Source organism: Athene cunicularia, assembly GCF_003259725.1.
Source record: "Athene cunicularia isolate RWA chromosome 4 unlocalized genomic scaffold, athCun1 chr4_part2, whole genome shotgun sequence".
Lineage (NCBI taxonomy): Eukaryota > Metazoa > Chordata > Aves > Strigiformes > Strigidae > Athene > Athene cunicularia.
In genome coordinates, this window is record NW_020799099.1 from 16965429 (window position 1) to 16991978 (window position 26550).

General features: G+C 36.2%; 1 protein-coding gene across 7 annotated transcripts in view; it reads left to right on the plus strand.

Annotated features, from left to right (window-relative positions):
* Nucleotides 1-26550, plus strand: part of TBCK (TBC1 domain containing kinase) — a 152633-nt gene that overhangs the window by 80884 nt on the left and 45199 nt on the right. For all 7 annotated transcript variants that reach the window (XR_003398258.1, XR_003398260.1, XR_003398259.1 and 4 more), the window contains exons 24-25: nt 10420-10595; nt 15216-15375. Coding sequence is in view for 2 of the 7 variants with exons in the window: in XM_026847359.1 (XP_026703160.1) it covers nt 10420-10595; nt 15216-15375 (336 nt within the window). In the remaining 5 variants the exon portion in view is untranslated. The remainder of the gene's footprint in view (nt 1-10419; nt 10596-15215; nt 15376-26550) is intronic.

The following is a 26550-nucleotide window of genomic DNA, read 5'->3' on the forward strand; positions in this document are numbered from 1 at the left end:
CTAGCCAGTTTTCTCTCTCTACATCTTGTGACAATGTTCTTTTTATGTTAGTATTTTTCTTATTTGGAAATTGTTTTAAAATCAGATTCTGGGTTTGATAGCCTTTCATCAATTTGTATTAGGAGTTTAATTTATCTGTTTTTTTCAGTTTTGTCATATTACTGGGGAAAAGAAATTTACTTTTAAAAAATGGAAGCTGTAGCCACTGTACATCAGAATACGGAATATGGCAGCTATTGTCACCATCCTTTAAGGTGTGGAAGTTATTGACAAATGAGCTGTTTACAAGATAAAGAAAGGATTGGGCCCATAATAAGCTAGTAAACACAACAGAACAATGCATTCAAGTTTGCTGCAGCTGTTAAAAAAATTGGGTTTGTGCCAACTCTGTTTTTCCATTCTATGCCAAATATTAGCCCCTGTGGAGTGTACTCTATGAGATGATGATGTCTGAAATGAAGATGGTAGAACTAGTAACATAATCTGACGTTGGTCCTTACCAAAGTAAATTGTTGGAATATTGAAGTGAAAAATAGAGGAAAACCAGGATTTCCAGGCTTTCTGGACAGTGTTGCATCTGTTCAACCATACTCAATAATCGCCTGTAGCTGGCAATATGAATCTGAGCTCTTCAGAGTGATACTGTGGTTTTTACCTGTGTTTTTTCCATCTACACTGATGCCCTTTTTCCTCACTGATTATTGCTGGGTGATCTCTGTGATACGTGAGCTGGTACAGTTCCATTCTTGGAAACCTGCTGTTGTGAAAATGTTGCTTTCCACAAGTACAGCTGGAGTAAAGCCTTATATTATAACTAAGTTTTAGCAAGGAGGAGTTTGCTTGGTCTCACTGAATAGTGGTAGCAGTAAGCTATTTTTCAAATTTTTTTTAATGCACATCCAGTGCGTGGAGAATGCTAGGAAATAGTTACACGGCTCAGTGTTTTAATAATTTCATTGGTAATTATTTATTGGGTTGCTGACAATATAATGTAAAGTTAACATTTCGTGAGTGATGCTTTAGAATTTTCCCCTGAGAAATACATAATGAGATAAGCTTGCAAGCTCCTAAGGAGAGCACAATTTCAGGCTCTAGCAGTCCTAGTTTGCAAGCTGGCTGCTTGGTTGAAGACAGTGTTACTTTGTTTTCACAAATTTTAGTAATGAGTCACTACTTTGAGTCAGCTCTCTTTGAGACACAAGGAGGACTATAGTGGGAATAAGTCTTTTTGGCAACCAATATAAATACTTGGTGCAGTTTCTTGGGTGACAGTTTAATTTCATACTTTGTTAAATAATCCATATTTTTTCAAAAAAATAGCTGTCTACATCTGAAAAAAGGAAAATGAAAAAGCAGTGCAGTGTATATGTGAACTTACTTTAGAATTAACTCTCAGAATAACCGACTGAGTGTTCTCAAAATATGCTTTAGGACCAGCACGGATCTAAAAAGATTAATGCTTTATTCAGTTTCTGGTAAGCAGTTAGATACCGCAGAGAGAAATGGTCCTCTTGGTATTACATTTTTTTATGTGTGTGCTTGTAGCACTAGAAGGCAATGGAGTTTGAGAGAAATTTTTGAAATTGGTTTTGGAGGAGAAGTGAACTCAAGGGTCTTAGTAGTTTATCTCACACACAAATATGCTCAGGTACAGAGACATAGCTACCTCCTGCCACTCACAGCAACTAATTACAGTATGCACTAACTCCTGCGTATGCCATATATTGCTGCTGTGAAAGTTATGTCCTAAAGCACAGTGCTGTGTAACAGTACAGTTAAGAAAATGTATTAAAAATTAATTTTCATAACATGAGAAGGGGGTATATTCTGTCCAAGATACTTATTTCTATCAAAGGCTCAAGATGTTTCTTCTCCCTACTCCCCAGTCCTCTGTCCTACCCTGTTCTTTTTCTCTATATAGATCTCTATAGGAGCCTGCCTTAGTCTAACCTTGAATCCAGGATTCCATCACATCTCTCTCTTGATGCACCATGGGCCAGGCTGAATGCTGTGCTTTTTCTCAGTTGAGTCAGGACATGATATAATTATGATCTAACTTTATTTGAAAGTGCGGTGAGAGGATGAAGATTTTCCTGAATGCAACTGTCTTGCCTGGTGCTGTTGCTGCATTCTTGCAGTTGATAGCCTAGTACATACAAATTGGCTAGTGGCCTGTGTGATTTATGTCAACATCATTTTAATCTACTAGTAAAATTGTTACAGCTATGTATATATTCCCATCTGCTATTGTTACTGATGGAAGATCTGATTTTTAAATATATGTGACAACATAGCTAGGAGAAAGAGTGCATACTGACTGCAAAGTTGAACCTGCAGCAAAAGTTAATCATGGAACCCATCCTGCAAATGTGAATGAACACATTTTAGGTTGATGGACATAAATGTTTCTGTTGATGCTAAAATGATGACTTATGTTTATCTCACCAAAGCTTGGGCCTGGATTTCCAAAATGAGCGAAGTGGTGCAGAAGTCCAAGGAAATTGATCTGAAAAGCATGTACAGCTTACAGGGTAACAGTCTGGCTAAACTGTACTTTGAAACTTTCTGACAATTACTCAAATTCTCCACTCTTCTTAATAGTCAGCAGTTAAGGTAGAGCCCTAACAGTATGTTTTGCTCTTTGGCAGGCTTCACAGTGGTAAATAACTGAAAATGTCCCAGACCTGTGCTGCAGTTGTTAATGCCAGTTCAGAGAACAGCAATCATAGATAAATATCAACTACAGTTGAATCTTGAGAAAAGATGGATTGTCTAAATCCAAGGTCTCTGACACCAGGTGTTATAGGTGATCACATTGTGAGGGAAGGAAAATTTCTAGTTGTAGTTTGCATTGAGAGGTGATATTAAATTACTGTTGATTTTGTTTTTCAAGAACGCAAGGAAATCTCCTGACAGCTCATATTCCTAAGATTCTGTAATATTTTTTCTCAAAGCAAAGTAATACAATTTCTTGTCAATGAGAGAGCACCTACCAAGAGGCAAAAAGAGACACTGATGGAAAGCAGGGAAGGCTTGCAAAATCATTCTTGCTACTTCTTTTATTTCAAGATTTAAATCATGTTAAAGTGTCTTGTGAGTTTTTTCCAGGCACAACAGGATTACAGATCAGTTTTGTATTTCAAAGTGGTTCCCTGCATTCATGAGAATTGTTTGCCTGTTTTGTCATATCAGATGCAATAAATAATGAGACTTTGCAGCTTGTCTGCTTGTCTGCATGCAGGGAATAACTGTGCTGCTGACTCACCTTATTCACTCAATTATGTTATTCCAGGGAGAAACAGAGGTTTCCTTAATAATAGGCTACTTGCTCAAGTAGAGCTCACTTACATTTTTGTAGACTGCCTATAATGGTGTACAAAGATATATGGAGGATGTTTATGAATGACAATTAGCTAAAAGTTGGTATTTCCCTGCTCATTAAGGTGTTGGTTCTGGAGCAGGGAGCTCTGTTGCAGAGTCAGGGTGGTAGAGAAAGTGGAAGTGTGCAGCTTGCAAAATGTACTTGCAAATGAAATTGATTAAACTTAATAAATAAGAAGTAGGAGATAGGGAACAGAGAGAAGGTGAGCACCAATGTCTTGACTTGGAAAGATAACAAATATGATGGCAAGGGAGGACTGAATCTGAAATGTGAGAAAGAGTTTTGTAGGTTGCGTAGAGAGCTGGGGCTCTCAAGTGTTTGAAAATTTTAGAAAACAGTTCCTAAAATCTGGAAGTTTGTCTGCTTCTCCTTTATAAGTAGTCCTGATTGAACATAAAAAAAATTGAATCCTTTGCTAATAATGGTCATAAAAAATGGTGGGGGAGGAGAGGGAAGGGGGATTAGGGAGTGTGTCAAGACATATATTCCTTTTTGCTTATTTATGATCATTAGAATACTCCCTGTCTGTACAAGCCTTTTTCTTTCAATGGGTTTAAGCATCATTCTTTCTCATTTAGTACAAGAGTTACATACTTTTTGCTTATCAGGCCATCAGAATTCACAGGAGCAATGGGAGTTATTCTGTTTGTTTAAAAACAAACAAACAAAGCCATACCTTGTAAAGGACAATGCTCCTAGGGAATCAAGTACTGCTTTCATCCACTTCATTGTGAAGGTTATAAACAAAAGCATTTGCATAGAAAATACTAAGTGCAAACACATTGGTAATGATTGGTTTCAGTCACAAAATCCGTTTAGATGATGCAGCTAAAATCCAGTGTTCTCATATGGTCTTGCTTTCAGATACTTCCTAAAAACTGACTGCCTGTCATAGAAACTGCTTTTTTGATAAAAACACAATAGCAGTTTCTTTGCCTACAAATCTGTCCTGAAATGTACTGTTCTTCTTGCTTATTCTCCTTTTCTACCAGTTGTTTTCATCTGACTGCTATATTTTAATTGGTATAAAGTAGTGCTACTCTGTACAAATATAATTATCCCAAAGCTTATATGAAGGCACCATGACATTGAGTATTATATTTAGGTGGAACTCACTGTAAAAAAAAACACATTATCTTTTCTCCATTATAGTTATTTAAAGTAAAACCAAGCACAAACAGCAATGTCTTTGCTACAAACTGGTGTGACCCTTGGTTCGGAGTTGAATCTATTTGTGGTTGCTGCATGAATCTGCTTTTGCCTCTTTCTCCATTTGATCAGTTCTTCAGAAATATTTTTAAAGCATTATCCAAGCTGGTTTAAAAATGTTTTTGTCATCTTATTCCTAGATATGCATGCATACACTGATTTCAAGACAAAATGTTATGTTCTAACAATATGGAATGATACCTTCCATGAAGCATGTTTCTTTATGAAAGGCTTTGATATTTTGAGTGGTCTATTTTACCCCAGATTTTAATTATATTGACTTTCAGTCTGAAGTTCCCTCTATATTAAATTTGCTGCAATAATTTTTGCCAACTTCAAAGACAAAAGGGTGGAAACCCTGCTTCTACTCAGATAAAGCTATCCTGTCCATGGATAAAAAGTTGCTTTACAGCTCTTGTGTTTATCAGATGGGACTGTTAAATTCAGGTTCATTTAATAGCCAGGATGAAATACCTGTAAGAGATTACAGGCTAATGGAAAAATAGATAGGAGCTGTGATTGTGCTAGCTTCATGTTCTGGAGTACTTTAATCTTTCTGAAGCTTGACTTCTAATTTGAGAATGCTTAAGCAGCTTTAATTCCTAATATTAAAAAAAAAAAAATTAAATTCTTAATACCTATTTCTTCTTATTAGGAGCAGTAAATGCATATGGCTTAGCAATTCCCAGGCCTATTTGAAAATTAATGGGGTGAGAAGAATAAGTACTTTAAAAGTAAAGAATTTAAGGTGGTGTCAGAGAAACTTCTGGGAAGCAAGTAGGCCTCAGACTTCAGCTTAAGTACTCTTTTTTTTTTTTTTTTTTTTTCCCCCCCCCCCCTACTCTTTTACCAACCTGCTGATTAAGCAGTCTTCCCTGATGAACAGCTTCTTATAGCTGACTAGTCTAAAGCAAGATTCATGCTTGAAGTTAGGATATGCTAGAATAAGTCTTGTCTCTTTACAGGTGAAGTAACTGCTGTAGTGTAATTTCTTACACTATCTCTAAACCCGTGAGTATATTGACTAAACTGTTGGAGTGCTACACAAGCGTGTAACTGGACTTTTAACAACCCTCTGGCATTGTGCTTAAAGTGAAGCTTTTGCCTTTTTTAAGAAAGAGTAAGGGAGTTTTTTTAGAAATTATGTACTACCATGTCTGCCTTGGAAAAGTAATAAATCACAGCAGAAGAATAATTGAGGGGAAGAAACAAGCATCTTGTATATGTGATAGGCTATTTGGACTTAAGCTTATCCCAGTGGTTACCCTGGCTTTTTTTTTTTTTTTTTTTTTTTTTTTTTTTTTTTTTTTTTTTTTTTTTTTTTTTTTGTCCTGCAATTCAAAAAATTGCAGATGATAAATTCAATAAGATATTGTAAGCAGCTGTCCTGAGATATGACTACCTGCAACTAACTTAGCTGAAATCAAAATCTCAGTTGGATACTACTGCCTGTTCACAATTTGTTGGATATTTATAAACAATTACTAAGAGACTATCAGTGCCATAAACTTTTTTCTGAGAGCATCTAACATTACTCAAACAATTTGGTTTAAAGTGGGCCCTCTCCCTTCCTTCACCTACTGTTTCTTCTGGTTCTTCCAGAAAACAATGTCTGCAATAATATAATAAAGCCTAAACAGGGAATTGAAGCCATCAGTCAGGAGAAATGTTAAGTCACCTCTCTAAAATGTCAGCCTTCATCTGTGTCTCCTCTTGGTTGGCCAGACTGAGGCTAAGCAAGTAGTCACTGAGGTGGTAGACAACAGCTGGAACACTGTTGTGGAGAAGAGTAGGACAGGCATTAGAAGTTCAGAAGAATCTGCAAGTTTGGGGTGATGAGGGGCCATGACGGTCTCAACAGCAGTCTGATCTCAAGTCCAGTGCCAAACTACAGGTGTCCATAGCAGGATAGTGGTATGAGGAGGAGGACTTGGTAGAAGGATTGGCAGCTTGGTGTTAGCTTTGTTTAGCTTGTGCTGACTGACAGTTCATTAGGAAATTCCTGTGAAAAAAAGATGTAGTTGTTTCAGATACAGCAGATAAAGTGAAATTTTTAAGTGTAATTAGGAAAGATGAACTTACTTGTGCGTGCACATATTTCACTTTGTAGTTAATAAATTAGTCTGATAGAACAGTTGTATAAAGAACTGATTCAGCAATTTTATTTCCTGCAAGTCTGTCAAGGAGCTCTAGGCTGCAGCTTTGTTCAAAGCCTATATAGGGGTAATGTATCACTAAATATACTATTTAGGCAAATCTGGACATACTAGGTCAAAGCAAAGATAGATGTAAAATTCATAGTTGAATGTGTTTCTCCTTATTTTCAACCCAAATAAAAGAAAAAAAAAATGCTTGTCCTGGTTATTAAAACCTATTCATAGGAGAGATGGTGTCTACCTGTGGAGCACTTCTTGTGGCTTTACAATTTAAGATAAGGAGAAAATATTTTTATACCAGTATAGGTGAATTTTGACTGTATGCTTTCCTCTTAAACTTTTATTCTTCCCTGAGGCATTCATCCCATCTGCTGAATTAGACAAGAATTGTATAAACAGAAGTGGGAAGTGGTTGTGTAATTAGAGTCCATCACAATGTAAATGTTTCTCCAGAAGACTTAATTCAGGTCATCTCAGCAAGCCTCACTGGCATAGTTGGCATTTATAATGCCTGACTTTGCTACCTGTGTTTATTGTTACCTGTAGTTGTCTGACCCTGTTGCAAGGATTGAACTTTTTTTGCAGGAGCCTCTCTTCCTTTCCCTCCTCAGTGTTCCACAAATGTTCTCCTGAGGCAGAAGCTGTTGCCTCAGGAGGGTTTAGAGATGTCTGCCAGTTTGAGTCATCGGGCAAATTAAGCTTTCAGCCAAATGTGTATTTATGTAATAACTGCTCTTTCTACGCTACTACCTTTGTTCAGTATTGCAAACTTGTGTCTGCTGTGAATCCCCTAGATGTGGACTGCTGAATCCCCTAGATGTGAACGGCTGAACTCTTTTGGCAAGCCTGAAGTTTGAGAAGAGTTTGACTTTATTGCTCCTCTACCTTCTCCCCTTTGAAATTCATTTCCTTGGACAACTCTTGGGGAAATTCAGCTACTCAAGTGGGAGGTGGCTTTAGACAGCAACTGGGAGTTGGCTGTGTCCTCTGTCACACTGTTATTTTTAGGGAAACAGGTTTCCCTTGAGTATTCACTATTCTGTTGAAACAATAATGTGTTACTCAAGCATTTTTCTGATTATAAAGAATATTGACCTCTATTATTCTGAATTTGGGATTAAATTATGTGCTGAGACTAGCAATTTGTAAATTCTTTTGGGTTTAGTACCATCATATACAATGGAAGAGGCAGTTTGGTGGACAAATATATTCTCTGAAGTACAATTGCCACTTTTGTTTGTAATTTTGAGTGCTTTTTGATAGTCTGTTTTATAGCACAGATATTTTGAACTGCAGAAAGACTGTCTAAGAAGTCTTTTTTTTCTGGGACATAACTCAGGAGGATAAGTGTATGCCTCTCTGTTCTTTCAATGTGGAATAGTCATCAGATTGAGAAATTTGTATGTTTAGAAACCAAAACAAAAGCTAGAGCTAACAGAGTCAGTTGGATTAATACTAATGAGTAATGCCTCTGTTTCCTTCAGTGTCTTACTCATGTTCTCTTGAATATTTTTAATGGGCTTTAAGCATGTAGTGTTGTGAATCAGGGTGATCACTGCAATCTAAAACAAGATAACAAAAATTATTTTTTCAAAGTGGAAAATTTGCTACTGTGATACTCTAAAAGACCTGTATTTTGACTGCACTGTATAGACCCATTCTTAAATACGTGATAATGCTTTATTTGTTCTTTATTTTTCCACTTTCTGTAGTCCATGTCTGTATGCTTGTGCTTATGTTATGAACAACTGCATAGTGCACAAGCAAATCTTCATGATGAAGTGGTTGGCTATTTCATTAATATAGGTCTTATTCTTGAGGAAGAAGACCTCAAAACAGTCTGAAGATCTTTCAGAAGATGCTCCCTGTAATGAATCCTAGTTACTCTGTTTGTTCCTGTCTGCTGACAAGCCAGAATAATTTACCAGAAATAACTGTGCACCTAGTTATAAACAACTTTTGCCTCTACTTGACCTCCTGTCAACAGGAGCACAATGGTTGCACAAGACAAGCCAGTTCTGTTGTAAGATGACTAAGCTCCATAATTATATCTTTGATGTATGTAACTCTTAGAGTAAGTTGAGTTCCATATGTTCCATAGGGATTTTTGCATATGTAACCAACCTGTTAACCCTGTATCTACTGGATTAAATCGGAGTGAAAACAAACTGCTTTCTAATTTACCTGTGATTTTTCAGATTGAGACAATGGCACCAACAGAAAAAAAAAAAAAACAACACGCTTTTGCTGCAGAAGACTATAAATAAGTGTAGTTTATTAACTCCTTAACACCATGGTGCATAATGTATATTTAATTAGATAGATTATGAAAGGTTTAAAAAATAAGCACTTTCAACATTTGATTGAAGTGATATGAGAACATTTTAGTGCAAATATATTTCTGGAAGTTCCACCAGGGTAGCTAAGAGATTAAAGAAAAAAGGCTCATGTTTGCATATGTAATAACAGGAAATGTGACTGTAGCAGTCCTTTAACTTTTAGGTCTTCAGATAGGTTTTGCAAACCCAATGTTCCCAAGAACAAAAGCCTAGGGCATGCTGCAGATCCTTTTGCTTATTGCTTGTAAAGAATCCACGTTTGACCTTCTTGAACAAGCTGGAGATTTTCTTCTCAATTTGAGAGTCAAGCTAACTCTTTTGGGTGAAAGTGTAGTTGTAATGGCACTTGAAAGTTTCAGCAGTGTAAAACAGCCTCTGAAGGAAGGTGGAGGCATAGCTTCAGACATTTCACAACTGTCTTATGATGGCCATATTTTTTTTTTTCTGATGGAGTTCAGAGATTTGTATGTGTTGGTAATTAATGAAAATACAGGATTTCTGCACTCTCTGTTTGCAAAAAATAAGGAAAGTTGATTTTTTTTTTTCTTAATTTAGACATGCATGAGCTTCTAAGAATGTCAAGTGCAAAAATGCTAGCACTTAGGAATATTTATGAGATAATTCACAATGAAAGCTCTCTTATGAAAAACAATTTAAATATTATCAAACTAGTTGCTTGAGTACTATCAGGTATGTGGTGTTGTGTGTTGTATCATTACCTGTCCTGTCCCACAATTGTGCCATCCCCTGAAACTAAGGAACAAATTTTTTGGTTTATAATACAGGACTACTTCTTAAGTTTCTGGTGTCTTGATTTGTGCTTTTTCTTTGGGTTGGGGTAATACCTAGTGTTTAGATCGCTTTGTATCTTAGAGACTTCCCTGCAGTTTCTGTGCCAAGTTTCAATTGCTACTGTTGTTTCCTGCTACAAGCATGAGGCCTTTCAGCAATTCCTTTCAGAGAGTGTTTTCTAGCCAATTTACTTAATTTCTGATGCTGAGAAATGTTCTGTGGGTTTTGTGACCCTCTTGGCCACAGTGAATAATTCATTAACAGATCACAAACAAATAGTTTGCACAGATTGTCAAACAATATTATTTTTTTAACAACTTCAACAGGAAATAGGACTATAATTAGCAGATAGGTATTTGGTAGTGCTCTGGAGCTCTTCCGTATAGGTAGTTTCACTCAGACTAGTTCAGAGTTCTAAGGATGAGATCCATTTCTGTCTAACTGCATTGTTACACTTTGAGGTTGTCAAGTAAGTAGAAGTTTCAAAGAACACCATGACTCTAGTTCTATCACCTCTAATATTAATTTTCTTCTTTTAAAGTCTAGGGATTCCATCAAGTTGGATGACCTGAAGGCAGAGGTGTCACCACGAATTTCAGCAGAAGATCTGATTGATTTGTGTGAGTTGACAGGACCTAGTCATTCCAAAACACCTATAAAGAAAACAAAGTCTAGCAAGCCAAAGCTGCTGGTGGTGGACATTCGTAACAGTGAAGAGTATCCTTCAAATCTGAGTGCCAGCCTTGCCAAATCATGCTTGTATCAATTACTTCTTCATTGTAGGCAGTGAGATGTTAGAATGGCAAACAATGGAAAGGGATGTGGTAGAGGTACAGTGGAAGGACCAAAGGCAGACATTTTTGTCATGTGTCTGGCTTGTAGAGAGGAGGACAAATGTATTTTTGCCTTCCCATTTTAAGCTGTGAGTCTACTGAAACCACTTTACACCAGTAGCATGAGTGCTTTAATGCTACTTTTTTTTTTTTTATGACAAGTGTTGTCAGTAGACCGTCCCCATTTAGTAGGACCAATAGTTTGGAAGGATGTGAGGCTTTCCAATTAAGTGGAAGGGAGATAGGGTTGATGGCTCCTGTGCTTTGCCAATCCCTCAGTGGAAAATCAATTCCTACTGAGTGCTTTCTTGCCACTGTCGGGTAATGCAGCCATATGGCTTCCCTAACTTAAGTCCACTAGTTACCTTTAGTACTTTTCTGAATATAAGCTATCTTGAAGCTATATGTATTATCAGGGTTGCTACCCTGTCTACACCTTACTCGTTTGTTTTCAAATACATAGTTCTTTGCACGTGGAGTCTTTTTTTAATTGTTTTTCTAAAGTAGTGTAGTTAAAGGGCTGGATTTGTTTGTGTTTTGGAAGGAGGAGTCTTTCTTACACATCTTTGTCAACATCTGTCTAAAAGTGGGAATAATTACAAGATTTTGTTAAGAGTTCCCTCTCACATTATATCGAGTATTTGGGAATATACTTGTTACTGGTTTGTATTATTTTTTAAGCATTGCTCCTTTCATAATAGCAAAGGTGATGTAGACGGTTCTTTTTTCGGTAAATGTACTCTTAGCTTGCTGTGTCACAAGCCATAATTCTTCATGGGCAAATAATACTAAATAGAAAAATAACAAAAGAATTGTGAGTTTTAGTCCACCTTTTACTTTGAGAAAGGATGATCATTCCTTTTATGTATGTGTATCTTGTTCTTAAATGTCACCAGTGATAGAGATTCAACAGGCTTCCAACATCTTTACCATTAGAAAAGATATTCCGGTGTCTAACAAATGCTACCAATATACTGCATGCATATTAGAAAAGTGTAAATTCTAGACAGTGAAGTGAATGGTGGATCAGTGCCAATATTTGGCTAAAACATGTAGTAAAAAATTAAATAATGTTTCAACTTTTTTTTTCATGTAGTTTCTTAAAATACCACTTTAAAGGTAATTGCATATATAGAGAAAAACACTGCTATTAACATTTTTCTCTGTTAAATATTTAGCAATATTTATGGCAAAGTATGATGAAGTAGAAGAAAAATATTTTTTAATATGTAGAGATAGATTTATATTTACATAGAAAACAGAATAGTATAATTGAACTATTCTAAATTATATTTGTTATTTTCAAGGAATTACAATTTTACTGTATGCCAGACTTGAACCTGTAATGTGATTTGCTGTGGAGATAAAACAAAACACAAAATGTAATTTTTCTTCTGCTTGCATGTATTAATTTCATGCATCAGTTAAGGATTCCAATTAAGTATAGATTCATGTGTCTGAGTACTTCGACTCTTTATGTTCTAGGCTCCAGCAAGGTCTTTACTCCGGATCTGGATTGTTAAAAACATGGTCCTCTTTATTCAGAAAACAGTAAAAATGCAGGCTGTTTTCTGAGACATCATTTCATCATCAAGTGATAACACTTTTTCGACTCCAGTTTAAAAGATAAGTCCCTGGAATTAAAAAACATAAAAGGTTATTGTTACTGCATACAAAGCTTTGATACTACCAACTTAAATAATGTTTCTATTTCTACATGCATCATTCTGTTATTAATTATTTAAGCCACTTCCTAGAAATCAAGGAGAATGCAGGAAAGCTAGTAATAATATACAATGCCTAGACTACAATCATTGCACGGAAAGGCTGTTATCTATGTACAGTAATGGATTTATTTATACTATAATCAGGATCAAAGACATTTGCCTGAATGTTTCTGTAGCTTTCTTAATAGCTTGATAATACGTTCTACTCTACTGTCATACTAATTCTATTCTAGTCCAGCAGAGTGGATTAAAAATTTCATTTATTTTAAAATTGTTTGTCTGCTATGAAGTGGCTTTATGAGGCTGTCTTTCATATTACAAAATTTTAATCTGACTTTCCATTTATATTTTTTGAATGAGAAGCATGCTGGGGAGAGAAAATCTCCATAGCTTGAACATTGCACTGTAATCACTGCGGCTTTCGTTTTGGTCTGGTTGGAGTTTAGGGTAGACTGAAATGTCCTGTCCTTTACATAATGACCTCACTTAAATCATACTACTCATCTGGTATTAGGAGGTAGGGAACGTCATTATTAAAAAGGCAGCCTGTTAGGTAGTAAAATTACCCCTTAAATGAGTTGATTTGTATGTCAGTTGTAGAAGAAAACATACAGTATCTTAGAAGGCTATTAAACTGTCATCAGTTCTGAATATACATGGGAAACCACAGGAATACTGTGTTCAGCATCCTGTTCATTCTCGCAGTGAAGAAACAGTCTTTGTCACAAAATCTCAACAAACTGTACAATAGGATCAAGCAGTCTGTATGTTAGTGGCATGTGTTTTAAAATGTGACAGACCACTATGCAGTGTTTCAAAAATACAATTGTTTCTTATGTTTTGTTGTTAGTCTTCCTCATTGTCTATGTCTGCCATGCTAAACTTCACTCTCACTTAGTTTTCAGTGTGATTTGAAAAAAGCATTGAGAGGACTTTTGACAAGTATCGGACATGCTTCATATTTCATACTAGGATGCATTTAAAAGCTAGGGCATTGTTTTCTAATGAAGCTCATGTTGCGAGGTCAAGAGCTACTAGCCCTTTTTCTTAACAGACAGTTTTGTAACAGTAGACTTTCTAATGAAAAGGTAATACATTACTGAAAGCAGTGTCTCTGGCCAGCAATTCGTCTAAGGCTTATTTCATTAAGGATGTTAGCAGAAATACTGGCAGCCTTCCATTCCTGTTATGAAAGTTCTAGTTGCATGCATATGGTCTCTCAGACTGTCACACAAAATCTTGGCCTTTTTGTTAAAGTATTAGTACTGGAATGCTTAAGATGGTCACTTAAGACTAGGGAGAAAGTGAATGACAGCAAATAAAATTTGGATCCAATATAGTTTGGTACTTACGTTGATATTAATTGTATTTCTTTCATAAAAGATCAGGTCAAGTTTCTCTGAGCAGTGAAGCATTCTCGGTGGCATGTGAGCAACTAAATCTGTCCAAAGTCATTTTCTGTCTAAACAATAATTGTTTCAGAACTTCTATCCTGGTTAGTAGCAATGATAGTGATGTGGTTATAAATGGGGTTGGGGAAAGGGGATTGACACAGATTAGTGAGGAGGGGTGCTGTAATTTTCCCTTTCAAAATAGAAATAAATTGACAACAGTGATGAATGGTACATGATCATCTTTTATTCTTTCAAAGGTTTTTAATAGCAATGTTTTTCCCACACTAACAGTGATGATCATAAAGCTGAAACTGTTAGATACATCACAAGAAAGTAATATTAATATTAACCTAAGTCAATTAAATCTTACCTCCATTTAAGGCACCTCCTTTATTAAAAAGGATTCTGAGATTTAATTATAAATTGAACCAGCTCTCTGAAACTATGGTAATAAAGAGTGACTAATCTGGATATTTGACATTGTGTATATTTTTGCAGAACTTTGCTGTTTCCCATCTCTTCAAAGGTATTCTTGTTTTTTGTTGGGGAAGGGGAGTGTTCTGGGCATGTGCATACAGTCTATGGAAGTAATTCAGAGGTTTGTCAAGGTCATGGTGCATTTCCAAATTCATAAAAAGCTAAATAGTAGTGGTCCAACTTAATTTTTATTGAAGAGAGCTTCACATTCAATATTTGTTCATAAAATCTCATTGAACGATTATCCTTTGAAAGTGAAGCACAACTAATTATATCTGAAAGTTGTTAGCATTTGTATATTGTTTGCTTTTGAATACCCAATACACACCTGCTGTTAGTCAAACTGCAGATAATAATATACACAATGCATGTCTGGGAACCTGAGTGCATGTTCACTAGAATTTCAGTTTGCATCAAAATTGTAGGGGGCTTGCGGGGGTTGGCAGGAGGTTTAAGGAAATTTTCCAATAATCCCCATTTAGTTTTGGTTCTTATTGTAAGTACTTCATTCCTTTTGCATAAAACTCCTCTGGAAGGGGTGCTCCAGCTACTTATTGGTGTTTGGCTCCTGTTATCAGACTAGAGCTGATCTGAAGTAAAATCCACAAAAATATCTATACTGTGGATATTTGGTCCTTAGCACCAAGTTTTTAATTTCACAGATCAGTTTTCATAGTGCCGTGCTATGTCCTTTATGAAACAAACAACTCTTCCTTCTGTCCTTTTTTTGTGTGTAGTGTCAGAAGTTGTTCTCTCCATATGAGTAAATAGTAAATGAGTACACTAGTACAAAAGACTGACTGTGTTGTATCACGACAGCCAGGATGAAGAGCAAGTTCATCCTACAGCTGTACATGTACCACAGATTTCTCTGCCTTTCAGATGTCCTTAACTGATCTTCCTAAGCTTTAACCGTGGGCACATTTCTGGCAGCATCAATGTTCCATTTCCATCAGCATTTACTGCAGAAGGTGATCTCATCCAGTGCCCAGCAACTGCCACTCTCCAGAGCTTTAAAGGAAGAGTTGTGGTGATTGTAGGAAACGTAGTGAAGAACACAGCTGCTGTAAGTATATTGTTATAAAATAAATGTTGAGACTTAGAAATACATCAGTGTCATTAATACAGACAGTAGTAATTAAATGCTAGTGTCTTGATAATTCAGATTAGTAACTGTGTATGATGACAGGACTTGGGGGGATTTTTTTGTTTATTTCTGCTTCTAGTCAAAAACATTTTTCTTGAAGTGATCAACAGCTGAGGAAGTTGATGTTTTGAAATAATGTAAAGTGACCTTTTTCAGCTTTAAAATCTTTATTTTGGCATGTTATAGAAGTGACATCAGCACTTCTAATGTGCATCAGTAAGATCTAGTTTTCAAAACTCACTTGGGTGTACTTTCCGTACTGTTAGGAAGCACACAAGGTAAGTAGGGTGAGGACAGGTATGTTATGAAGTCCAAAGGAAATAAGATATAATTCATATTTCTGCTAAAAAAACCCAATGTATTGATTAGATTTTTTTAGAATCATTTAGCTCATGCAGTTGTGCTCAGTGGGGAATAGTTCCTATGGAGAATAGTAACTTTCATATGATACTTTTATTGTCAGTGCCTTTAACTAGACAGGCACAATATTCAGACTTGCCTGTTCCTTTTATAACTAAATATTGGGTGGTGTTGTGAACAAACAGGATAACAAGTAGAAGCATTTCTTTCACCTTTTTTACTCTCAGGTGAAGGAAAGTTACCCTTTTTTTTTTTTTAAATTATTTAAAAATAGACACATTCTTAGGTATGGTGTACCTTAAGTTCACCACAGTTTATTTATTCAGAGGGCATGAACTGTAAGACAAGGAGAGTTGTGGATCACTAAAAGGTCTTCATGTGGTGGACAACAGAAGCATCAGCACAACAAATGTTGGAGTTTTTAATACATACAGGAAGTTGTAAGTAGTGTGAGAAATCCCTTTCATTAACCTGTGTTTCATCATTTAGAAAATTAACTTGTGATATGTATCATCTCTTAAATAGTAACAGTGATGGCATAAAAGACACTGTACAGCATATCTCACATAGCTTTAGTGAGTGAGTACATAGGTTTGTGCATGAGATCTAAGTCCATGATAAATATTTCAACATGAAAGCAATCAACTTGAATAATCACAATTGCTCACTAAATGCTGAATGCATAAATCCCCTCCTCAAAGGAACAAATGCAAAATGCATAAAATGCTAAGAGCGAGATGGAGCTGATTTAAATGTTTTACATGTTTGATGGTGGGTTATGAAGCTTCTTTCAACAATTACATTTTAAATCACTGAACATCCTAACTTATCTCAGAGCCTAACTGTTCACTAACATCCTGAAGAAACGGAACAGGAAAAAGTGCTTTGGTATTCACTAATGAGTGTTGTTATGGGAGATATCCCACATACTACCAAGACATTTTCTGGGACTTGTTTTCCAGGACCCGTCAGAAATGTTTTATCTAAAACAGAGGAACACTATGGTATTCTGTTTAAAACAACAGGAAGAAACAACCGTGTCTGACAAAAGGAAATGACAGAGTCTTTACAGTGCAGCTTGTGGGTTACACCGTAGCTAAAAGACAGTTTTCTCCTGCAGGGTAGTGGCACTCCTTATGCAAACAGATTTGTTTTGGCTTTTAAATGTTTTGTTAAATGAAAATTGAATGTTTCCTTTGCCGTGCAGCTATAGAAAACTTGCGGTGTGCTTAGTAAGTGCAAGTACTTCTGTTGTGTAGGAGGGTGCTGCCTTATCCACAAACCCAGACTTTCTGCAACTGAGATATTGTTTACCTGGAATTGACAATATTATAGCTTTCCATAAAAGATAAATGTTGCTTTGCCTCTTGATTTGCTTTTAGAATTCTTGAAATTCTAACTAAAGCGTGTAGAGTTTTAAATAACAACAAAATACTGGATTGACCAGTTTGACCACAGATTAATTAAATATTGGAGCCTAAATACTGATAGGGACTCACCACCTCTATCACACCCTTAGAGTACATATAAAACCAGCCTTAATTTGACTGTGATGATAAAATTTAGAATGCCTTTCTTTTGTGGATTATTTTTTAAGACAAATTTCAGTTTTACTCTGCATGGCTACGTAGAACTGTCAGCCACTATTCATGAATTTAAGCAATCCAAAACTATGTAGCTTGAGGCTTGACAAGAACAATAGCTATTACTTTTTGAATTTTACTAGGTAATCGAATCATATGAAAAAATACAGAAATGAATGCATGGAAACAAAAACAATTACATCCAAAGAAATATTATAAGGTGTTCAGCTTCAAATGTATTTTTTCTAAACAGAGTTATGTATTTCCAGCTGAAAAGGAATGAGCTACAAATTATACCTGCCAACGTAGAGGAGAATGTTTCAGAAGTGTTCACTGATACTTACTACATTAAAAATACGGAGATTGACACTGTTAGATGGTGTTTGGTTTAAACTTATGCAGGACTGAGAGAGGTGGGGATAAGTGTGAAAAAACACTATTTATGGGGCTATTTGTAATTAGAAGGCTGAATCTTTCAATTGCTTTTTATATTAGTGCCTACATGGCATCGTTTAAATACATTTTTACAAAAAGAAGCAAAATTAAGTGTACTCAACAGACATGTTAAAAAATGCCTTTTTCCCCTTTTCGTACTTATTTTCTATTTCTGTCTTTTGTATTTGATTTGGTGCCAGATGATAAAACATCTAAACTGGAAAGAAAATGCTGTCTAGAACTTGATAGGCGAGAGGAAAAAATGAAAACAGCACTGTTCCAGCAGGAGGTAAAGGAAGACAGCAGTGCCGCAGACTTCAGTATAGCTCTGGCTCTAGTTGAACACTTCCTTAAAACAGAATTAAAACAGAATAATCCTGCTTGTTATGCCATTTAATTTACCCTGAAACTCAAATGAATAGATTGGCTGATGTGCAAGAGCATTACTTAATGTGCCATTAGCAGCATAATAGTATAGTGGAGTTTGCACTGGGCATTGTGTGGTGGTGCTTGGCTTGCACTTCTTTGCAGTATATTCCTTCTTTTAGGCTGGTTCTCACATTGTGACAGCCTTTCTTCTTCTAGGAGATTCTGGGCATTTGTTAACAGAGCAAATACTTGTTTGTCTCTCAAAAGAGCAGGAATCATCTATGTGAATGGCATTATGCTGGAGTTAATAAACAAGATTCTACTTTGATTTTTAACTTTTAAATATGTTAAGTGCCATCTCTAAGTGAATTAAATTCCCCTTCCCCCATCCATTGATAGAGAAGTACCTTGTAAATTCTGGTATGGGCAGGGGATCATTACAGTTGGGAGTATAGTAGTTAAATAGGCAAGGAGTGCTTGCTCAACTGTAGCTGCTTTTTTTTTTTTTAGTGCATGGTAAATAGCATGTCTCCTGATTTTTGTCACTTTCAAAGTCTGAGCTACAGCAAGTGAACAGGTGGATCATAGTTATGCATATGTAAGAACAGGATTGGTTTGGGTGTTTTTTTGAAAGGGTGACATTACTGCTTCATCTCCCTTCCTTCCATTAACTTTGAGGTGCTAAGGCATTATCTGTTTCCGTTCCAAGCTTTTCGTCTAGATTAATGCAATGATAACTGGAATTAGAAGAGAAATACCTTACCTGATATTAATTCATGCTCCAGCAACTCAATTTTGACAGTGACATGCTTCTACTTGAGTGGTGTGGTCGTTTAATATATATGTGCTTTATTGTCAGTTAAATGCTAGAACAGAATATAAAGGATACTTTCATCTTTCTAATAATTAGCAACTCGTTTATTTCCCTGTCTTAATAGCAGGGAAATAAATTCTAAATTGTAACTTCTCATTGTTACATTGATTATTTTTTGTCTAGATGAGTTAATGCTGTGATAAATACGTTGTCTAGACAACTTCTACAAGTTACTGAAGCAACATAGTCATTCTTACTGCATCACAGTAACAAAAAGATAAAATATATGAATTATCTCCAAAGCAAAGGCAAACAGTCCTGACTTTCCATGAGATCTTTCTGTCTCTTTTCAGAGCAAGAGGGAGAGGGTCAAGTTTGATTCTTTTTATATAAGATATTCCTATTCTGAAAAAAAAAATACTTTTTCCTGTATGAAAGTAACATTTTTTTCTCTCAGCCCATTATCAAAGATACATTTACTCATATATGAAGGCTGAGACACATAAGTAAAAATGTCCAATTACCACTGAATTCTTGTGATTTTTGTTGTCATCTTCCTCAGGCCTTTTAAAAAGGCCTTGCCAGAGAAGCAAGTCACTGCATGTTGAAGCTGGTTTCTTGTTATAAACCTGTCTTAAAAACACAGATGGATACCCATAAAACTTGATAGGGTGATCTGAAGATTAGGTGTTGTATAGAATATTAAAGGACAGATGTGTTCATGCTTCTAAAGATGGGTACACTTAGTTAGAAGGGGCTAATGAAACTTGTAGAGTGAAAGTAAATAGAAATTAGGCAATAAACTCCTTGAGGTATTTCCATTATACATCTTTGAGATTCTACATTTTCAATATTCTCTACGGATAAGTGATTGAACAAGTGAAGTGAAAACTAAGATATTTTCTCTTTGCAGGGATGGAGAGGCTCCTTATGATTGCCAGACTGTCTTTTATTCATGTTTTGGTTTTTTGAGGCATCACCCTCCCATCTGCATTCAGACTCAGCCTACTTCAGGTGCCTCTTTGTTGCTTTTAAAGAGGAAGAGATTAAGCTTGTATTTTTTAAGAGGCTGAAAGGCTTAGTTAATCGGCAACAATCTTTCTGTTTGTATCTCTACTCAAGACATAGTGAAGTCTTTCTTATTCTGTAAAGTCTGTATTATTTAGTGCTTTTTATTATTGTAACATGCATGAAAGTTTTCCTTCATTGACAGAAAGATAACCCAACTGCTGTCGCTAGTACATTGCTCTTCACATGGCCCAAAAAAGACACTTGGGCTGCCAACCAGGAGTTATGTTACGCTGTTGTAATTCTGCCATTGTCAGTGGCTTTGGTTAGTTTGCACTGAATGCTTCAAGTATAGCAGAGATGACCTAAATATTCTCCCTTTCCAGCTAGATATGAAAGAGGAAAGGGGGAAAATGAAAGTTGGAGAGGCTCAGGATCAGAATTTGATTCTTCCTTTTTCTCTTCTGAAGTAGGTGCCAAGGAAAGCAGGCTATTTCTAAAACTCCAAATAAGTTCTGTTCTTTAATTTTCACTGAGACAAGCGGTTATGGTAGATCTTATGGGAGATATGTAAGGACAGGAACGATGGGAGATGGTGAATCTGAATCCTGGAGTGCTGCTGATAGGCTCCACAGTTTGCTTCGAGTCTTCCAGTCAGTCTTGGCTGTGGTTATGCTGTGGGCTGCATCTCTGAAAGAGCACTCTTGTCCTTTCATGAGTTTGCATGGCTTAGGCTATATCACTTTGCACACTCAGGACTCCTGCATTATAACACATAATTACCACTTTCTGAGGCTGTTTTTCAGTTCTGAGACAGTGTTTTATGTTTCCTGCTATTCCAGTTGGGACAATATGAAATAGTAATAGCTGAAACGGAGATAGTAAGGAACTAATAAATGTGTGTTATAGGTCCAGGAGATCGCCAGCTAGAATGGTGTGGACAAATTTGGCAATTTCAGTATCCAGACTGCTTGTCTGGGGCAGATGCTATTTTGCTCTTCTCTAAACTGTATCTAAATTGGCTTTTGAAGAGGACTTACTGACTGCTAGAGGAGGGAATATGTCCATTTTTGAGGAGGTCCAAGGAATTTGTCCTTGAGTTTAAGAAGAAATGGGACAAAACTGGCAGCGTAGGCATGCCCTCAGTAATACCTGAGAGCTGGTACTTTCTCTATGGATCTGCCAGAGGCTTTCTCATCAGCTGTCTCTGTGGTCAAGAAAAAAGACTCTGGGTAGTGTTAGTAAAAAGTATTGCAAATCACTAAGAAAGGTTTTTCACTACCAAGTATTTCTCTGAACTTTTTTTGACATCTAGGACAATCTTTAGACTTGGAGGTAGGTAGAATATTTCAGAAAGACTCAAGCTTTCTTTTTTATATTCAAGCCAACTGTTATGCATCTTTTTAAAAAGACATATTTCTCTTCGTTCTTCTTTAAAAATACATATTTCTCTATAACAGCTTTTTTATCTTCTGTTGAATCAAAACCAGAATAGGTTTGCTTTTTTGCATTTTAATTTTACAATCCATTTAGCTGTATTGGGTGCACTGAATATATTTTAGTATAAATTAGCTGTGTTACAACAGCTAAATCTCTGCAATTGAGTTTTCATTTTCAAGTGCTCGGTCTCAGCTGGGTTTGTTTTTTAATATATCATTTCTAAGTGGAGAACTAAAAATGAAGATGTTTATAAGTTATTACTTGGAGAAGTTTGAGTGTTTACTCTTACTTTCATTCTCAGTAACATTTATTCTGAAACCAGCTATTAAATACCTGTTTGTGTAGGTTTATTTTCAAATATTTGCATGTAAGTCCTTTAAGTTACTGCTATATTTTTGTACTAATGGAATAGAAAATGCTCCTTTTTGGCCAGGTCTGCATGTGAAGAATTTTCCCTTGATCTTGTTAGAGCAGTAAGTCCTTCTGTTTTTTTTCCCTCATCTCTCCCTTTTGTTTGCTCTTTTCCTTTCTCTCTTTTCACTCTTTTCCCTGCTTCCTCTTATTTGCCTTTCTTTACATAGTATGTGTTTGAAGAAAGTTTTACTCCTTGTATTTTGTACTTCCATTTAGTTTATGCTAATACTGTAACCATTAACTAGGCACTGGTTTTGTTGGTATGGGAGGCTTTAGGTGCCTTTCTTTCCCTTGGTATTAAAATGGTATTTAATTTATCTGAAACCCTTTAGTATAAGAAGTAGCTGACTAAAAATAATCTTGTGTGCTGGGTCTGCTTTGTGGCATATGGAAAGTGTTGTTTAAAAAGCTCTAGATTTTGATCACCTTGAGTATGGTGTGCTATCACCACTGTTGACGAATGAAAAACTAATAATAATCTTGTGGCAATGGATGAATACTACAAAATCAGGCTAATATTTCTCATCCAGCTTCTAAAGTATATCTTTTTCTTCTCGCTCTAGAGAAATCATATCGAATATGATAATAACATTTATACCCTGGTAACATTTGTCACAGTGGTCTTTTCTGGTATTCTAGTACAGTATGTTACTCCTCTTTCCCTGCCAGCTTGCCCCTTAATTACAACCTGTCAAAAGAATGTCTGTGACAGTGAATAATGTGTATGTAGCAACCCTGAAGGCTAGCTCCGAGGGTGCTGGGAACGATGCTGCTCAAGCTGTGTTGTATTAGACTCTTTGCTATAGACAGTCTGAAAATGTGATGTTCCTGGTGTAATACATTCAGCATGCTTGAAAGCTGTGATTTTATTGCTTGGAGCAGGGTAGTAGAAACTTTTTGATAAATGCTCCAATGTGCAGATGGTACTTAAAGGAGCAGTCCTATGATACCGTTTGTATTGAGAGCAACACCATTACAGGGTCAAGTGTTTAATATTTGCCCAAATTTTGATCCAAATCTGCTGTGATCGTGTCTGTCTTGGAAAGCCTGACTTCTTGTATCTGAATGAGAGAGTCTTAGCTGACTGCTTTCAAATACAGATTAAAATTTTCTGGCTGAGATATACTCACCAGGAAGTGTGGAATTGATTGATGCATTACTTAAGAGGAACAGTGTTCCCAAAGTCTTCACCAAAGCCATCACATAGTCATTAAATAAGTTAATTGCTACATATTTATCCTTTCATATATAATATTTGCTGTGAAAGTAGCAATAGGAAGTTCAATTTAAACACTAGATGCAGCCAGTAAAAACACAGTAACTGAACTTTCTTGGGAAGTACATCTTGAGGAAAGGCCATCTGAGGCAGAAAGGAAAAAGCTTAAAGTCTTATAGCATCCTTTTAATCCTCTACCTCAGATAAGCATAACTGTTTCCCCCAAGTAGTGTTGCTGTCTAAATGAAAACAGAAGCATTGCAGAGGACACTGATCCATTGGTGGTATGGGGAGATAGATATGTCTCAGAAGTAATGTCAACACAAGCATTTGATAAATTTAAGAAAGTATAATCATCTTATAAATGACAAAGGTTCATTTCTATTTAAAATCAACCTGTATAATGAACTACCTTTATATGTTTCAAAAAAATCTCTTTCAATTGTAGGTGGTTTACAGGTTACTGAGAATGATTTGCTTATCTCCTCACCATGTTATCTTATGTCTTAAGAGCATGTTTGTAATTTAGGTTATTTAGTAGACTACAAATTACTTATTCAGATGTCTGTTATTAAACTTTTATTTACACTTTATGATAACATTTATAAAGAAAATAAAGCCCCTGTGTAAAGTCCAAGGTGACAGTTTCTGCTGTAGAAAGTCTGTGGCATTAATTCATAAGAGCACCCAGGGAGAGAGGGGCGGGGGGAATGCAGTGCATGAAATATTGTTCTTTTTGGATCACTGATATTTCTTTCAACTTTTTAAGAAACATTAAATTTTTTTATCTTTCTTAATTTCTTGGATTTAAGTTACTGATATTTGAAAAGAAATGAAGGTCATGTTAGGGAGGAAGTTTATGCAGCTATTTCAAATAGTCATTCCTCTCATGTGCCTCCATCAGTTCACATGCCAGAAAGAATGCTTTCATGTGTTTTGAAAATATTAGCTTCATACAGTATATTTTGGCAGGGAAAGATACCAGATAGTGTTGGAACACTTCAGAAACATGGTGAATAAGTTCACGTTCTTGTCTGATGGGCAGACTCCTCTGAAGGCACAATCATGTACTGAGGAACAGAACTATAAAAAGTGAAAGCTTTAATTAGGAAGACCACAGTGCTAGTAAGATGAGTACTTCTAAATCTAGTCTTAATCAAAATTTACTGTTTCTACTTTCAGTGACATAATGTGGGAAGGCAGAAAGAAAAACTAGTAATGTCTTTAATCAGATCAAATCCTATTACCCTGTGAGTTCAAACTTCACTCTTCTTTGCAGCTGGGAGATAGGTGTATGTGCAAAGCTTTTGGAGGATGATAATTAGAGTTCAGTGGCAACTCTCAGCTTATGGCAATGTATATGCATCTGGGTTCCCGACTTGCAGTTATTTCCCACAGTAGTGTGGTACCAATAGTAGTACATGCCATGCTCGCTGGATTTTCCCTGGCTGGATGTTCAGATGCAATATTTTGAGCTGTATTTGCAGCCTTTCTCACTGAAGCCATGTAGACAACTGCAGACAGTTCTGTGACAATGTAAAAAAAAAAAAAAATCTGTTGATGTTGTGGTGTATTATCTTGTCTGCTCTGTGCTTTTTGCCTATCACTTGCTAACAGTCACAGATTCTGCAGTGCTTCCTTTGCAGAGGCCCTGTAAGAAGCAAGACATTCCTCACTATAAGGTTATAAAGGAACCTCTTGTCATATGCAGTGAAGAAAATTTATTTCCAGCTATATCTTGGTTACTAAAGCAGTTCTAAAATACAGTGGGACGCAGGCCTTAATGCTCAAACCCTAAATACAAAGTATTTGTTTACATCTTTTCAGATTGCATGGAATGGTAGTTTTGTTGTGACTAGAACATCTGAAAACTTGAAGCATAGTTTACAGTTTATCAGAAGTGTAAAATTATCAGTAGACAGGGAGTTGAACGTCTCTGCTGACACATGGGACACTGTACTTAGCAAATAACATGCTGCTTCCTGTCAGTCTGAGCACTTGTTGCTGTTTTTCATTTCTGCCAGCTATGAGCGGCATTGGTGTCCAAGACAGAGCACTATCCATTAGTGCCAGGTGGAGAGCACTGTGAGGTGACAGATATGTACATATGAAGTAGAGATGTCTGGTAGGAGTATTTCCCTAGGAATATATACTGGGTTTGTAGCTCATGGTATGCACAGCTGAGTGCTATTTTTGACAAAGAGAAATATCTTTGTGTCTGTTTTACTATGCACCACATCTTTATGGTCTGTGATTATAGAGTGAAGTAGTTGGACTCTCCTAGTGATATCTCTGTGTGTATTACACAACTGCTGCATCAGAGGTTATCTAAAAGCATGGCATTTACTTTTCTCATGAAAACTGGCATCCACATATGGTCTAACTTTATTGTTAGCTGTTTTGATTGCAAGACTGTGAGGATTTTTTTACTTGATCCTTTGAATCCTGTGCTGACTGACCCAAATTAATGGGGGAAGAGATGACTGAACTTATTTTTAGTCTTCCTTAGGCAAGTACCCAAAACAAACACGACAGCCAAATGTCCTGACCAATCCACTGTGGCCTCTTATTCTGCCTCAGCAAGCCCTCTGGTTACAGATCGTGTTCTAGTTATTCCCTGGTTAAATCCATCCTGAAACACAGAGGAAGAGACATAGCTGTGTTTGTCACATAAGTGGACAGAAATTAATTCCTTGAATATATAAAATAACCTTCAGTGTGAAGCAATTCTGGCTATGGAAGGAGTTTAAAACTTTGCTACTATGAACTCTTACCTGTTAAACAGATTATTTCAGGACCTGTACTTGATCAAGTAATCATGTAGTACATCTCATACTGCCTTAGTATCTGCTATACTGTCAAAGGTAATTAGAATGAATGTAAATGTAAAAAGAAGTCCCATGTACTAAGCTTGGATGGGGAGCTGGTAATTTAGTTGTTTCTGTAAAGTTAGTTATTCAGACGTCGTGCTTGCACTGGGTTCTGGAATAGTATCACAAATCATTTTAAAGGATCAAAAAGATAATTATCAGTGTTTTACATAGCCCATTTTGAAGCACTCTGATTTTACAACTGATACTAATTTGTCAATTATAAAGCAACAATCTGGAAGACTGGGATGGTGGGGCAGTCTTTCTCACAGCTATCGGAAATAAGGTAAAAGTATTGGAGTTTCTTTTGGCTTAATCCATTTTGGTAGTTTGCTTTTTAATTTATTGGAGTCATCATTTAAAAGGCAAGTTTAAGTTTAAACACAAAATATTGTTCCTTTGGTGTTGGATTTTGATACATAATTTTACTGTTTTTTGATTGGTTTTTACTATTATTTTTTTGATACACAAAGTATTGTTCCTTCATCAGTGTAGCAAGTTCATGAAAAATTGCTACACAGAAACTGACAACTCCTGTGTTTGGTTTATAGAATGAATTAACTGGTGAGAGAGGCTTGGGGGGGG